At 42.2% G+C, this 17,302-nt stretch overlaps 2 protein-coding genes across 2 annotated transcripts; both read left to right on the forward strand.

Annotated features, from left to right (window-relative positions):
- Positions 1-1,130: 1,130 nt before the first annotated feature.
- Positions 1,131-5,135, forward strand: mfsd5 (major facilitator superfamily domain containing 5). Its single transcript, XM_063209602.1, has 3 exons — positions 1,131-1,314; positions 1,679-3,007; positions 3,607-5,135. Exons 2-3 carry the CDS (start codon positions 1,796-1,798, stop codon positions 3,874-3,876), a joined length of 1,482 nt encoding a protein of 493 aa, XP_063065672.1. The 5' UTR covers positions 1,131-1,314; positions 1,679-1,795; the 3' UTR covers positions 3,877-5,135.
- Positions 5,136-8,320: 3,185 nt separating this feature from the next.
- LOC134457599 (protein lifeguard 2-like) lies at positions 8,321-17,004 on the forward strand. The gene is made up of 12 exons (XM_063209603.1): positions 8,321-8,541; positions 11,053-11,137; positions 11,254-11,354; positions 11,512-11,576; positions 12,049-12,102; positions 12,304-12,354; positions 12,489-12,528; positions 12,646-12,683; positions 12,854-12,941; positions 14,589-14,684; positions 14,819-14,872; positions 15,373-17,004. Exons 1-12 carry the CDS (start codon positions 8,527-8,529, stop codon positions 15,517-15,519), a joined length of 834 nt encoding a protein of 277 aa, XP_063065673.1. The 5' UTR covers positions 8,321-8,526; the 3' UTR covers positions 15,520-17,004.
- The last annotated feature ends 298 nt before the right edge of the window (positions 17,005-17,302 follow it).

Genomic DNA, 17,302 nt, shown 5'->3' on the forward strand with positions numbered 1-17,302 from the left:
CAACTAAGTTGCTTTGGATAAATGCGTCAGCAAAGAGTAATCTAATTTAATGTAATGTCTTTGTAAGACCTTAAAAGCTTTCATCAAACAACCAACTGCCCTAAGCATTTGCTGTGCACCAAAACAATAATCTATTGTGTGATGCAGTGGCATAACCCTTGTGATGAGCATATCACACAACACATTGCAAGCTGTGCCATAGGACATGTTCCATTATCAACACGTGGACCAAAAGCTAGTGGCAACATCTCTCTGACCTTTATTCAATATGAACTGTAACAAAATATTTAATAGGGGTGGTGGGTGCCCCATCCAAAGCTCAGGTTGCCCTCTTCACCGCAGTAATGCAACTCATTTGAAGCTGCAAGATAGATAGATTACTGTCCCCAAAGGAGAAATTTGTTTTCACCACCATCATAACTAGGTGTTATAGCCAACATGAAGACAAAAACATACAGCTCAGAACACAATATAAGTACACAAGGACAAACATAAGGACATGATCAAGTAGGCCTACAATATACAGTCACACACAAACACTGTCATAAACACATAGGCTACTCTCTGTCACATGCAACACCCCTTCTGCTACAGCATAGTCGGCCAATTGCAATATAATTAGATGTTGAGCCCTATGAGTAAGCAAGGGCAGTGCAGATGGCAAAAGGGTGCTGACAGATGCCCGTATGAAATAGGCCTATAAACGCTTAACTAGAAGAGAGAAAAGGAAACATTTGCAATATTTTCCAAGACAATTTTTTGGAAGGACCAGATACTTCAGTGAAAGCCTCACATATAGCAATGACTCATATAATGTGTGTGGATTAAAGTTCAACATAGGCAAGACACACCAAGGAATGTTCGTGGCATGTGCATGTGACTTGACAGTCAAGAAGCAAGCCTGTGAAAATGAAGCCAAAAGCGCCACCCTGTGGTGGGACGAGGGAGTACTGCACATGCATTTGTCTGATGCTTTGTTTATTTATTTTTTTCTTCTGGTATTATGCAGTATTTCATTGTGCAGCTATCTCGGTGATGATGAGAGATGGAATGTGAAAATAGAGGCCAAATGAGTGATGAATTGCCTTAGCAAATTGGTAATGTTTTATTTGCGTAGCCAACGTTGCACTAACGTCATCACGCATGTCCGGCTTTTACAGGAAGTTACCGAAGACTTTCCGGATGCATGAGATTCATCAGATGTGAGAGATAACTTTATTGTTTTTGTGTTGGTCGCTGGTTTATGCATCAGGAATTTACTGTGCAATATCTTGTCATCTCACCGTAATAATGGTTGAGGTGATGACTTTGACGGTAAGACCATTTTCTCACTTGAACAACTCAGGAAGTGTCAAGAAGAAACAGGCTATTCATACAATACGTAGCCTAGGGCTGTAACATTCAATATAAATGTAGATAACGTTGTCTTACATCCCTAGTTACATTGGTGTGTTGTATGGAGCGTGTGTCTTTTAAAAGTCGCTTACCCACGCAGAAATCAACATTAAGAAACACGATGTAAAGTTATGTACATTTACCGCTCTAATCATTCCATTATCGTGTTCGCTATGTGTTCGCATGAACAAGGTTTTCGCAGGTCATAAAGGTCATGCAAGTTCATTGACAGAGATAGCGTGTCACTAACGTTTGAGGCAAAATGTCTCTTATTCCTCCACAGCTTCCAATGGACAGCTGTCGACCACGACGAAAACAATGAGGCACTTTACAGAGAGAACAACTGACAGGTGCCCTAAAGACATTTCTCCCTGCATGACCGACTTCTAAACAACACAAGATGTTTGTGACCGCTTATTTGGCGCTTGTGGTGCTGGCTGGCCTTTGTATCGGCCTGGAGGTTGCGTCTCGTCGGTTGTCACCGCAGCAAGCATCCGCCACCACCGTCGCCAACCCTGCCTTCTGCCGCTTCCAGGCGCTCTTCCTCCGCGGCTACCTCCTCGCTCTCTGGGCCGACTGGCTGCACGGACCATACCTGTACAAACTCTACCGCCACTACAACTTTCTGGAATCCCAAATAGCCATATTGTACGTGTGCGGCCTGGCCTCCTGTGTGCTGTTCGCCCCGGTGGCCGGCTGGCTACCACAGGCTCTTGGGCGCAGGCGCACCTGCCTGATCTTCTGCCTGGCCTACTCGGCCTGCTGCATCACCAAGCTCTCTCGGGACTACTTCGTGCTCATCCTGGGTCGCGTGCTGGGGGGCCTGTCCACCTCGCTGCTCACCACCACCTTCGAGTCCTGGTACGTGCACCGGCACGTGGAGGTGCACGACTTCCCGAAGGAGTGGATCCCCGTCACCTTCGGCAAGGCGGCCAACTGGAACCACGGCCTGGCCGTTGGCGCCGGCCTGGTGGCCAACCTGTTTGCCGAGTGGCTGGGCCTGGGACCCGTGGCCCCCTTCCTGCTCGCCATCCCGGCCCTGGCGGGTTGTGGCTGGGTGGTGCTGACCGACTGGGGCCAGGAGGAGAAGCTGGAGGGCGCTGGAGGTGAGGGGGGTAGAGACAGGAACGGGCCCCTGCTGGGTGGCGGCCACAGTGGCTCTGGGTCCTCCTCCTCCTCCACAGTCGGGCGGCTGTCGGCCCGGGCCCGGTTCTGGCGCGGCGTCCTGGAGGGCCTGCGCTGCCTGCTGTCGGACCGGCGCGTGCTCCTCCTGGGCGGCGTGCAGGCCCTGTTCGAGAGCGTGCTGTACATCTTCGTGTTCCTGTGGACGCCGGTGCTGGACCCGCACGGCCCCCCGCTGGGCATCGTCTTCTCCTGCCTGATGGCGGCCAGCCTGGCGGGCTCCATCCTCTTCCAGCTGGCCACGTCGGCGCGCTACCGCCTGCAGCCGGCGCACCTGCTGTGCCTGGCCGTGCTCATGGCCTTCTTCTCCTTCTTCATGCTCACCTTCTCCACGGCGCCGGGCCAGCCGCGGCCCAGAGAGTCCCTGCTGGCCTTCCTGCTGCTGGAGCTCGCCTGCGGCCTCTACTTCCCCGCCGTCAGCTTCCTACAGGTGAAAGTTCTCAAAGTTCTCGACTTTACTTGTATGCATTTATTCAGGTTCGCATGATCATAACCGAACACTTACGTATATGCAGAGCCCCTATAATAAGATTGTTTTCACCAAAATGGTAATGATCATGTCTTAATCTGCTACTTCAGACTAGCCGTATTGCTGTTATGATGTAGTTGAGTTTGAAATGCTTTTATTCTTCTTTCACCTGCTGATAATGAAGCAGCACACTGATATGCCTCTGCATATAAGCACCCGCCTCCAAAAGAGTTGTCGCCTATCCATCTGTTTGGAATAACAGCTAATAACCTGACTTTCAATTAATCACTTGGCTTCAGAAGTCACTCATATGAAAGCTACAACCCTCCCGAATGAAAATGTATGTACAAAAATAAATTTCATGCACCAAAGAAAGATTGACATTTTCATTCTGGAGGGTTGTAGCTTTCATATGAGTGACTTCTGAAGCCAGGTGATTCATTGAAAGTCAGGTTATTAGCTGTTATTCCAAACAGATGGATAGGCGACAACTCTTTTGGAGACGGGTGTACACCAAACCTCGTCTCACCCTTGTCTTTGCCTCTGCCTCTGTGTTGCAGGGTCGTGTGGTGCCGGTGGAGCTGCGTACGTGGGTGCTGGCCTGGTTCAGGCTGCCCCTGCACCTGCTGGCCTGCCTAGGGCTGCTGGCGCTGCACGGGGAGGTGTCGGGCACCGGGGCAGGGGAGGCGGGCGGGGGCACCAGGCACATGTTCGCCGGGTGCGCGGGCATGATGCTGGCGGCGCTGCTGGCCGTGGTGAGCCTCTTCACAATAGGCAGGAACGACGCCGAGCTCAGACTGGAGGGCACTCGGGGAGAGGGCGAGATCTGAATAAAGATTCAATAAAAGGAACCAATGACTGATGTTGGAATGGATGCCACACTTCCACTCTATTCAGTTAAACTGATTTTAAGTATTTTTCCAAGAACAAAGGATTTCCTATTTGCAATTGAGCTAATCAGAAATGCCATAAATCGTCTGACTGGCAGTTCCAACTGGAAAAAGGGGTCTTCTGGTTGCAAAATCGGCAGATGAAAAGCCTTCAAATCCATCAAACCGTGCTGTGTGTCCATACAGTAGAATGGATAAGACGGATAGACACTGTACACTGTCTGCTGGGAAGCAGATTACCAGGACCAAGGACATGGACTACTGAACAGTGGTGTTACTCTGTTACTGATTTTGTTTTTCACTTTGCGTGTTGTGCTTTGTTTGCCAACGAGATATTGAAGATTTGTTTTTCTGTTTTTTTTGTTCCCCTATATGCTAAAATAAGATTAATGGTTTGTTTGCCATTTGTACAGGCAAACACATAAGATGACCTTGACAAGTCAGACAATTGCTGGATGTGTAGAAGTAATACACAACATGTATGCAATGGCTGGACCACGTAACACACTAATGCATAGGCTAATCGTTTCAAGGTAATTTATTTTCAGCATAGTATATGCTTTTCCAAGATAAGGCTTTTGCATAATCATTTCTGATTGCAATGGGGATCTGGCAGCTTTTTATCTACAGTACCTTAGAATAATAGTCAAAGAGACCATCAAGAAATCATTAGTTTTACCATTTACACATGATTTGTTTCACAAATTGTTGTTTTTTTTGTTTTAGTTAAATGAAGCGTTTACCGTTCAGTGGCAGATAGGATATGTTACTGCATGTGAGGGCTACTGCCACAAACAGATCTCAAAGGAAAGAAAAAAAACTGAACAAGTAGCATTCCTGAATTGAGAGGGAAGTAGCATAAGTCTCAATGGTACTTTTTCATGAGATAGGGGACATACTTTGAGTGCAGTCCATCTTTTCTTGCGATTTAAAGGCACTTGAGGCCACTCATTCACCTGGAGGCCTAGTTAAATGGGGAAAACAGCTGGAGTTATCTGCCCTTTCCATCAAACTCTTTCTGAGACTGAAAACTTTCTGCCATCGATACATTTAAACGGGTAATATTTTAATGTTTTACTGTTATTATTGCTGTTCATTATTTTGATGATGATGGTCATTATCTTTCAGATCCCTTGAAATTGCGTATTACTTGGCCATTTTTCCAAAAAGAATAAAAAAATGTTTGCTTGAAAAGGTCACACCTTTGTCAGACTTGCCTAGTTTGTTTGACGTGATTAAATCTTAATATACAGAGATGGAGATTACATTGGTCGTGACCCCTCCAGAACTTGGTCTGTCATGTCTTCTCACCTCTGCCATTTGAAATCGACCTCCTTCTGCTGCAGTATTTGTTGTGATATAATGATGACACAGATCATTGATCACTTTTTTGACATAAAGAAGGGCTCCCCTTCTTCTCAATAACCAATACACAACACAACATATTGTTGTAATTAATTAGACATGATGGATATGTTACACAATGTTATTTCAGAAATAGAGAGCCTCAAGAATATCTATGAAGGGATTAACAAATGTCAGATCAGAATAGTGACTCAGGCATATCAGTAAGTGCCAGAGTGATTACAGAAATGTTTTAGCATGCAGGCAGCAGGGAAGTAGACATGTCATGGTCCATGGATCACATCTCTACCTGACCTAAAACTAATCCTCTAAACTAAACTCCCCTTGCACAGCCAATTCAGTTCTTCATTTACATCAGACACAAAATGCAAGGTCCATATCAAGGTATACAAAATAGTAACATTAAATAGCAAGACTGAGTAAGAAAATAAAAGACAGGTACACACCCATCAGACATAGGCACGCTGTTAGTCGCCTAAAGCTGCAGTGTATAATTTGTTGCCATCTGCTGGTGATGTTGCACATTACACTCAGCTGAGCTGCGCCATCTCTTCAACTCCTCAGTGGACATATAAACATTGCCAACACTTGAATGTTGCATCAATGGATAACTTTGTGGAAGAAGACGGTTCTATACACAAAGCCGTTTTCATAAGCTCAATATCTTTATATGTGATACAACACATTAAAGACAACAGGCATTTAAGTGGCTGTTGGATCCGGTTGCTGTCTAGGCCTATTTGTTTGTGTTGAACCAGAAGAAAAAGATTGACTCCCCATGGTTAGAGAGGCAAATACACTATATATTCTCTGTGCTTCTGTGGTCCTTAGCTGACGTTTTTTCGGGATCAATAACGTATCTACTGAACAGGCTTCCTTTGCTGTAATGGGACTTAATTACAATTTGTTATGTTGAATATACAAGTACAGTGCCCTCCATAATTATTGGCACCCCTGGTTGAGATGTGTTAAAAGCCTTAAAATAAATTCAGTGTTTATTGCAGAAGAATACTGTCACACTGAAAATTGTAGGAAAATGTAGCCTTCAACTCAAATGAATTGTAAGAAAATAAAAAAATCCCTGACTAAAAAATAATTATTTTTCATTAAATCACCTGTTCCACAATTATTGGCACCCTTAACAATTCCCAGGAAATAAATATAATTGAAGCATTTCTGTCATTTCTACAGTAGTTTACAAAGTTTACCAGAGTATGTAGGAACATTTAATTAGTAATTCATGACTTCCTGTTTCCCTGGGGTATAAATATGACGTGACACCGAGGCCATTTCTCTTATCCACTTTTAAACATGGGAAAGACAAAGGAACACAGCATACAAGTGAGGCAGATGTGCGTCGACCTTCACAGGTCAGGCAGAGGCTACAAGAAGATTGCCATTCAACTGCAGCTGCCCATATCCACTGTGAGAGGAATAATTAAGAAGTTCAAAACAACTGGAACAGTGGTAAACAAGCCTGGACGAGGACCCAAGTTTATTTTGCCACCACGCACAGTGAGGAGGATGGTAAGAGAAATCAAAAGATCTCCAAAGCTCACTGTTACAGAATTACACCAAATGGTAGCATCCTGGGGTCACAAAGTCTCCAAATCAACCATCAGGCGCTGTCTACACGCCAACAAGCTGTTTGGGAGGCATGCACGGAGAAAACCTTTCCACACTCACAATCATAAACGCAAGCGTCTGGAGTTCGCCAAGCGGTATTGGGGCTTCAACTGGGACCGTGTGCTTTGGTCAGATGAGACCAAGATTGAGCTTTTTGGCAATAAACACTCTAAGTGGGTCTGGCGTACCACGAAAGATGCGCATGCTGAAAAGCACCTCATACCCACTGTGAAGTATGGGGGTGGGTCAGTGATGCTGTGGGGCTGTTTCGCTTCCAAAGGCCCTGGGAACCTTGTTAGGGTGCATGGCATCATGAATGCTTTGAAATACCAGGACATTTTAAATCAAAATCTGTTGCCCTCTGCCCGAAAGCTGAAGCTGGGTCGTCACTGGGTCTTTCAGCAAGACAATGACCCTAAACATATGGCCAAATCTGCACAGAAATGGTTCACCAGACACAAAATCAAGCTCCTCCCATGGCCATCTCAGTCCCCTGACCTCAACCCCATTGAGAACCTGTGGGGTGAGCTGAAGAGGGGGGGACAGAGGAGAGGACCCAGGTCTCTGGATGATTTAGAGAGATTCTGCAAAGAGGAATGGCTGAAGATCCCTCTTTCTGTCTTTTCCCATCTTGTGAAACATTATAGGAGAAGATTAGGTGCTGTTTTGTTGGCAAAAGGGGGTTGTACAAAATATTAACACCAGGTGCTAATAATTGTGACACACATTATTTGATGTCAAATAATTATTTCTTTATGTGGGATTTTTTCCCCACTGAATAAATGCACTTGTATTGAAGGTTGGATTTTTCTCTTTTTTTTCCATTAAGGTCCCATATTATTTAGAAAAAAAATAAAATAATTGGAAGCTAAAAAACACATCTCAACCAGGGGTGCCAATAATTATGGAGGGCACTGTAAATAGCTTTTCTGTCAAATATTCTGTCGAAACAAAGCAGAATGAACACAGTTTTTTTATTTTGTCTTTTTAAGGACCATGTCAAAAATAGTTAGTTGTTTAAGTGGAAATTGTCTGCAACAGAAATAATTTTTGACGTTTTGAATAGCTTGAATAGAAGTGTGATAAAATTCACAGTGTATTCTTCCACAAACTCATGCCAATTCGTCCGACCTCGATCCTCCTGCAGTAATGCCATATCTCTGTCCACTGTGTGGTGCGTCACTGGATTACAGACATTACATGATAAATAATTTAAAAAATAAGCCAACACCCCTCTGTTCAGGCAAAAGTGGTACATCCCGAGCGCGCCTCGATTTGCTTGCTTCACCTGGAAGTTGCTAGAATGTACCGTTTAGGGCGAGGGAGGGGGGAATCTCTATGTATGAAAAAGAGAGGGCAGCATTGAGTGAGGTTCAGTCGCCTGCACGCAGCATAGAGGACTTCACCTGACCTAAACATACAGGGACTATTGCCTTCAAATGCGTTCAAAGAGGTTGTACATCCAGCCATGAAATATATACAGTAACTCAGGCTAAAGGAAACAGAAACATATTCTGGGTGCCAACCATTCTTGGTGAGGAGAGACAGTGCATCAGTATTCAATAGAGGATAAAGACTCCCAGACAAAACAAACCCACCATGACCCAAGGAAAGGTAAGTGCGCATTCAGTCCTTACTCTTGTGTCAGGCTGGCATTTCCTTAACAGCATGTAGACTTTCATGTGGTGTGTGGGGAATTAGCCTCATGGTTGGAAATCTCTCTCCTGTGAGTGATCATGTGCCTGTCACATATTCACTGTGGTGGTGGGGGGTGTTTGTTGAGTTGGCCTGTGGTGTATTTCTGCTCACAAATGGGACAATTTGTATACAGTCAAATGGCACTAGCTCACAGACTTAAGTCGCGCCCAGATGATTTGTTTTTTGTGCCAGTATAGTGCTGTGGCCGAAGGATCCTATGCCCACATTTTGGATGTTTACATGCAGTCTGATATCTGTCTAGATTTGACTAAGTATCCTGATTTGAGTTTTAATAAACAACCTGATAGCACGTATTTCAGTATCTGTGATCTGATAAAGGGGTTGATGTTTATTTAGTGCTGTCACATTGTTTACTGACAAGAATCTCTGACTGTGACAGCAGCCTACCATTCATCTTGAACTTGCTATTGACAGTGGACACAGTCGATTACTCATCCACAAAGTAATCACCTAGCTGCCAAATACAGAAGACTAATGCTTTGAGGCATCAATGGTTTGTTTTCTGCGAAGAACACTAACAAATCAACTTGTACAGTAGAACAGACTGTGCAGCACAAGTGAAAATGAGCAGTGAGTTACTATGCAGAACGGCTCTTCCCACAACTGCTCTTTCAAAAAAAAGCACAATAGTTGTGGCTGTGTTACTTCAACACTTAAGGAGTCAAATTTAGCACCCACAGTGTTGGTCATCAAATGTAAGTGTTGAATTGATTGAAAAATGTACTGTGTGGGTTCTATTATGGTCTATCTCAGGAAGACGGAGTTCACTCTGTTTACTGGCAGCTACTACTATGAATCATCCCAGTGGGGTACGCAAGGCCTTTATCGTCTGCGGCAAATAAAAGCCACGTAGCCTACAGTACATCGACTTGAGTGATAGTGGTAACACTATGCCACTCCAGATCAATTGTGCATGTCCCGCCATTCAGACGCACACTGACATGCACACACGTACGTACGCACACGCACACTAGGCCATTATTAATGAATCGACAGGGTTATCCTAGGGCAGTGTTTCCCAACCTTTTTTGTCTCATGTACCCCCCGAGCCTTTTTGTTGCGCCATGAGTACCCCCTAACTCGTGTTTTACATCACTTTTTTTATTCCAATGTGACTATGCTCCATGCATTTGTAAAAATTAAAATTTTCCAAGTACCCCCTTCAGTGTGCTCGCGTACCCCTAGTGGTACACGTACCCCTGGTTGGGAAACACTGTCCTAGGGGACTGCACGTCACACAGGGACCTGAGGGCGAGATTTCTCTTTAACGTCACTGGGAAAATGTTGTCACCTGGCTCCTACGTGGCATCACTTACATTTAATCATAGTCTGCCGTCATGGGTTTTTTTTTTACCTCCAGCTGTTCTGGAATATTCCAGGTATCTTTCCATTTAGGCAAGTGAGAAATAGAAGGAAGTCAAGACATGAGAGTAGTTTAGAGCCAGATTGACCAGGTCAACATGAGGCCTACCAGAAGGGGTGTCCTCAAAGGGCTGTACTAGTATGAACACAAACCAGGATTTCCCACCTTTACAACAGATCCCACCTTCACTAGGTCCCCTGAAAATATAACTTGATTGTAGGGCCGTCCTAAACGATCATTTTTCTCCCGATTAATTTAAATCAACTATTTTTTTTCGAATAGTCGATTAGTCGAATGATTATTTTTTAAAGTAATCTTGCATTTTAATCTTCAAGGAAATTGGGGAAAAAAGAAAGAAACCGTTCAAATTAGGTCCCTGAGCTCACAATGAGCTTTAAATCATGATAGTAGCTTATTCACTCCGAGATACAACGTCCAATTCATACGTGCTGGGCAATTTTAGGTTTCAATAAAGTAAGAAAGCATTGAATTAAATTAAACGATTAGTCGACTATGAAAATTCTTGTCGACTAATTTTCACAAACAACAAAACATATTTCATGTGAAACTGCATAACATTATGCCGGGGGTCTGATAAGACGGCCTCAGGGGCCGTAAACGACCCTGAAGACATAGCTTCCCCACCCACCCCTGTACAAGAGTCATGTCACAAGATATTATTCTTCTGTCTTAGTTTTTGAACCTGCCTATACCTATATATACTGGGGGCAGCTGTGACCTAGTGGTTAGAGAGTTGGTCTTTCAATCTAGGGGCCGGTTCAAATCCCCCTTGACCTCTCCCTACATCTCCATCCATGGCTGAAGTGCCCTTGAGCAAGGCACCTAAGCCCACATTGCTCCAGGGACTGCAACCAATACCCTGAAAAATAATAGTTGTTTGAATAAATGAAAGCGTCAGCTAAGTGCAATGTAATGTAATAATGTAATATAACCTACCTACTGATAAAATTCAAGTATATGACAATAAAACATCTTGCATCTTGTACTCATAATGTGGTTTGGTGTTTCCTCTGTCCTGACAGCTGTTGGAGGGCAGTAAGGTGAACCATGGCTCCACAGCGGAGACCACACCTCCAGAACCCCCCAGCTACGAGGAGGCCACCGCAGGTAATGTGTAGCCTACCAAAGCCCAGGGCGCCAACTAACTCTGGGGTTGGTTTGCATGTCTTCCAGTCTGGAGAGGTGACATGTTTTTGTGTCTTGTTTTTACTGTTCCCATTTAGATGCTAGCCCTTGCTACACCGGGGCGTACACTGACGATGGGGAGCTGCTCACTCAGTTCAACTGGGATGACCGAAACATCAGGAGGGTGTTTGCTCGTAAGGTATATAGCGCAACTCATTAACAACGCACCAATTAATTCAAATAAATGCATAATGTTATAACATAGATTATTAAGTTGCCATTGTGTGTCTAGCGTAACAATTATCATTTGGATTGATCCATTGTGGGTAACCAACACCCCTGCCTTTCCTTTTTAGGTGTATAGTATTTTGATGATTCAACTGCTGGTCACCCTGGCCATTGTGGCACTGTGTGTCTTCTGGTAAGTGCATTAACAGATAGAAGAAGACATGGTTACACTTCACAGTAACCTTCCGCTAAATGGTTAGTGGTTAATGGTTTGTTGTACATCTATAATACCATTATAAGCATTAATATATCATTATTAAATCAATTGTGAAACACTTACTAAACATTTGCTTTTGACAATAACATACGGTATTAGGCCTGCACGATTATGGAACATTTTTAATCGCGATTATTTTGATCAAAATTACGATCACGATTATTAATCATGATTATGCAGCAGAGCTTATGCCCCCCACTCACCCAATTTCCGGGGCGACATAATAGTACCTTACCATTAGCTAACATTAGTCAACATTAGTTAATCATTAGTTAACCATTTCGCGGAAGGTTATTGTGAAGTGTTACTGAAGACATCGAATAACCATGATGAGATAGATTGGCTAATTATCAAGCGATAATGTGTGATGTCGCTGCTTTCCCCTCAGTGAACCGGTGAAGGCCTTTGTTCATGCCAACCCTGGATGGTATTGGGCCTCCTAGTAAGTACAGTCGCTCATAAACCGTATATAGGCCTACTATTGCTTTCTCTTGTGTTTCTAACATTACCTTTACAGCTTTTATAGCAGAATCAACGAATGAATGAATGAATGAATGAATGAATGAATGAATGAATGAATGAATGAATGAATATTCAATATTATGTTTGAATAAATTCCTCTTTTTCACTTTTCCCTCACCAGTGCTGTTTTCCTGGTCACCTATCTGACAATATGTTGCTGCTCTGCCCCCAGGTGTGTATCTTCATATATACATACTCTATGTAATAGGTCTGTTTTATCATATCCACATAACAATGTGTTTTTGTACTAAAAACTATCGGTAAATGTTTATTCAGTCATGTCTTGACCTTTTGTCTTATTTTTAGGAGGAAATTTCCCTGGAATATCATCTTGCTGGCATTATTTGTGAGTAATTATTTATGTAGCAGTCACATGAGTCTTGCCAGTTTTTTCATATATAATTGTATGTCAATGCAGAATACGTTCATTTCAGTTTTTTAAAACATAATTTCCTTTTTCCAGACACTGTCTTTCTCATATATGACAGGAATGTTGTCAAGGTATGATTTAGATTTGTTGTCTTGTGTCTTTGTGCAGTCTTTTATTCCTGCCTGTTTTGCATGCATGTAATTTGAATTACACCAATAAATGGCATTGCAGTCGTTCATACTTCAGGATTGTATTAATCAGTTGATTAAGAAGTTGAGTGTTTCTCTCCTACCTACTAAAGCTTTTACAACACCAAGTCGGTCCTGCTGTGCCTGGGAATCACAGTTCTAGTTTGCCTCTCTGTAACACTGCTCAGCTTCTTTACCAAGGTGAGACTTTTTCAAATAGCGCACATTAAAAAAAGCAAAAAGTAACAGCATTTCTTGCTCTGCTCTGCTCATATACCATGCCAAGGAATTTTTTAGCCACCTGATCAATCACTGTTTACGGAAGCTCAGAGCTGCCAAGGTTTAATATATATTTGTCTCAGTATCATGTAATAACTGAAAGGTTTCATGTTATAACTTGATATTTATCATGTTATGACGTCATACTTATAATGTTATTTTGTGATAAGAAATTATCATGTTATTCCGAGACAAGGAACTATCATGTTATTCTGAGATAAGAAAGTATGACCTTATTCTGAGATATGGAACTATCATGTTACTTCATGATATTTGGCTATTCAGCGCTTCAGCGCTTCCCAGGTTCAGTCAAAGAACATGGCTCGTCTACATGACTTAATTCAGTTCTATTTTAAGCTTGATTGAAGACATGGTGACGTTCTACAGTTGTTGAGCACTGTGGATGGTATTGTTGTCAGTATGCACTCTCTGCAGGATTTTGAATCTGACCCTCTTGATGTTGCATCATTTCTCACATCAACTGGGTGGACATGGTGTTACATATTATTAGGCCCACGGTTCAAGTACATGCGTCACATCAAATGATTTCTTCGTCTTCTTTCAACACCATTGGGGTCCAGAAACTTTACCAAATGTCTCACTTTACTTTGGGTGACAACATATCCAGCTTGGATGCAGTTCACATGGTGGAACTTGCATCTGTGCAGCCTTCACTGAGTTGATCAGTGAGAAATGATGCAACGTCAAGAGGGTCAGATTCATTCTTCGGTACAATCCCATGCTTTTCAAAATCCTGCAAAGTGCGCATATTGACAACAATACCATCTAGAGTGCTCAATAACTGTAGAATGTCACCGTGTCTTAAACCAAAGCTTGAAATAAAACTGAACTACGTCATGTAGACGAGCCATGTTCTTTGACTGTACCTGGGAAGTGTTGAAGTGCTGAATGGCCAAATATCATGAAATGACATGATAAATGTTTAACACGAAGAATAACGTGATCTCAGAATCTCAGAATCTCAGAATAACGTGATAATTTAATATCTCAGAATAACGTGATAGTTGCATATCTCAGAATAACGTGATCATTTCATATCTCAGAATAACGTGATGTTGCATATCTCAGAATAACGTGATCATATCTCAGAATAACATGATAGTTGCATGCATATCTCAGAATAACGTGATCATTTCATATCTCTGAATAACGTGATAGTTGCATATGAATAACGTGATCATTTCTCATCTCAGAATAACGTGATAGTTCCTTATATCAGAATAACGTCATAATTCCTCGTTATAACATGATAATTTCAAACTTCATATCCTGAAATAACGTGATCACGTTATTTCAGGATATGAAGTTTGAAATTATCATGTTATAACGAGGAATTATGACGTTATCATGTCATAACATAAATATCGTGTTATAACATGAAACTTTTCACGTTATTACATGATACTGCGTAAAATATATTTTAGACCTTGGCTGCTCTGAGCTGCCGTAATTGTTTTTTCAGTTGCCTATATCAACCTTTTTACCATGCCCACACTAACCGACCTTGTAACTATGGATAATAAGGTGGATTGTTCTTCCTCCCAACAGATCGACCTGACTTCCTGCCATGGCTTGCTGGCTGTTCTCAGCGTCACTGTGTTCATCTGTGGCCTCATGCTGGCATTTGTCCTGCCCTTGGGCTTAGTAAGTGCTTTAGGCCTCGTAGGAGTATTTCAGACCAATATGAAAACATTATTTCACATTTTGAGAAAACTACTTTGTTTTTTTATTTTGGTAATAAAAACAATCACGGTTGCGATTTTGCTGTCATCCTTCAGGTCCCCTGGCTACACGCTCTTTATGGGGTCTTGGGAGCTATCCTGTTCACCATGGTGAGAGCTCTTCTCTTTCTGAAATAGTCTGCAGGTTCTCAACCACCAGTCTGTCATAAAGCGAACCCTCACAAAAGGGCTGCTTAATAAAACAAAATATTATTTTGACTCGACAAGGACTTTGGGACCAAACAATTTTACAACAAATAAAATCAAGGGAGACGGTTATGTCATATAATTAACTGTTTGTAGATTACATGATCTTTTTCATACAATATGTCTCTCTGTAGACAATGGGTGTAGTTAAATATTTCACAAAATCCATCAAATGTAATGCATAAATCATGCTCGGCCTCTCTACTCTGCACATGTTGCATGTGCTCCGTACTCTGTACTTCTGCATATCTTGTTCTCTTGTTATTGAATGTCCTCGTTTGTACGTTACGTTGGATAAAAGTCTATAATGCAATGTAATCTCAATTGTGATGATAATAATGTTGCCCCCCCCACAATCGAGCAACCGTAGCTCACTACCACTATCTTGTCTATTTTACCCCTAGTTCCTTGCGTTTGACCTGCAGATGGTGATGGGTAACCGGCGTTACACCATCAGCCCAGAGGAGTACATCTTCGCCACGCTCAACATCTATGTGGACATCATTTACATCTTCAGCTTCCTCCTGCAGCTCTTCGGCTCGCAGGACTGAGAAGCTCTCTCTAACCGTTTTGTGACGTCTGATGTGGCATTCGGCCGTACTGCAGGCTGTAATGCACCCCCTCGCCTCATGCTTCCTCTCCTCTCTAACTGTACTGTCAGGCTTAAAGTTACAGTGGCCCTGTTCTTTCCAGCATGTTGTGGCTTCCTAGTACACTGTGTAGTGACTTTAGCTGTCGTGCTGACATCCTACAGTATACGATCTAAAATGATGAGGTTCCTGGGCTATTGAAGGACAGTTGAAGGTCATTGAAGGTCACTGAAACGAAAGATCATTTCGGGTCAGAGGTCAGGGGGTGGGGCCACAGTGGTGAGGGGCCACCTACCGATAAAGGCGCCCCTCTTAAATGTGCTTACAGAAGGATCTTGTTTTAGGAAGGTGGTTGTTAACCATTTCAGTCAGTTGGTGGCTTGACATGCTGACATAGGGTAGCCTACCCATGATGGTGTGGGTAAAAAAAATGTTCTTGGGCACAAGACATCTAGTTAAAATTCTATCAATTTGTGCAACAGTATTCACTAACTCGTTTTTTTATTAACATGGGTGTCAATTGGGAAAGGCCAGTGACCAGAACAACAAACAAACCAAAATTAGCAGCATTCAGCATAATTCATGACACTGCATGCATTTGAATGTGCAATCATCACTAACACATTAAAAAAGTATTAATGAGTAAATCTAATCATAAAATATTTTTTGTGAACTATGAGCACTGTGTTGTGTGAAATATTTGCTCTGCATGCATGACTGGAGTGATGTGAGATCCTTTGTAATATAAATATGTCGTATTATGAGATGATTTGTGGTTGATGTATTTACTGAACTGCACTTTACCTTGCATTCTTCTTACCTTTACCTTGCAATGAGTATTTCACCCCTCCACTGGCATCACCAATTTCTAAGCTGTTTCCAGTTTTGTCACTCATGTTCAAACCCACTTCTGATAGGCTATGGGTGATTGAATGGTTTAAGATTGTGTCAGCTCAGGACTGTTGCATGTGCCTCTGTAAATATGCCTCAATAATTGCAGAAACACAACCTGTTTGATCAGATTAATCAAAAAAGTAGGGAAGAGATTGATTGATTGATTGATTGATTGATTGATTGATTGATTGATTGATTGATTGATCGATCGATTAGTCCCACAAATAATAATAGATTATTTATATTTGTCAGATTCATAGACCACAATTATGTTGTTTTTTCTTTTTCTCCAAATGTAAGCCTACCATTGACTGGTTTACTTTTTCTATTTTTATTGTGGAACTATGGAAAATATTCTGATGCCATGCTATAATGCTGCATTCATCTCCAAAGTCTTATGCGATTGAAGTGCCAATGCATTCCATTTGGTAAATTTCGGAGTGCCACTGTCTTACCTAACCACTATCACATATTTCTTCTTTCTTGTTCATGTATAGTTTTTAAATGTAAATGTAAAGTTAAATTATTTTGACATTGTTTGAATAAAAAGAATGAAATGACACTTTCGTAGCCTTTACTTGACTTACATATAGGTTAGGCCTGTGTGTGTGTGTGTGTGTGTGTGTGTGTGTGTGTGTGTGTGTGTGTGTGTGTGTGTGTGTGTGTGTGTGTGTGTGTGTGTGTGTGTTTCCCCGCTACGTCATAATACAAGGTGCTTTACACTCTTGTAACAAGGTGCTTTACACTTTTGATTAGTCTTGTATTATATATAGTTATAACTGTCTTATCTGTGAAATGCTCTGTAAAAAGTAAAAAAAATAAGCTTCTAAATGTAAAAAATATTGTGTGT

Source organism: Engraulis encrasicolus, chromosome 10 (assembly GCF_034702125.1).
Source record: "Engraulis encrasicolus isolate BLACKSEA-1 chromosome 10, IST_EnEncr_1.0, whole genome shotgun sequence".
Lineage (NCBI taxonomy): Eukaryota > Metazoa > Chordata > Actinopteri > Clupeiformes > Engraulidae > Engraulis > Engraulis encrasicolus.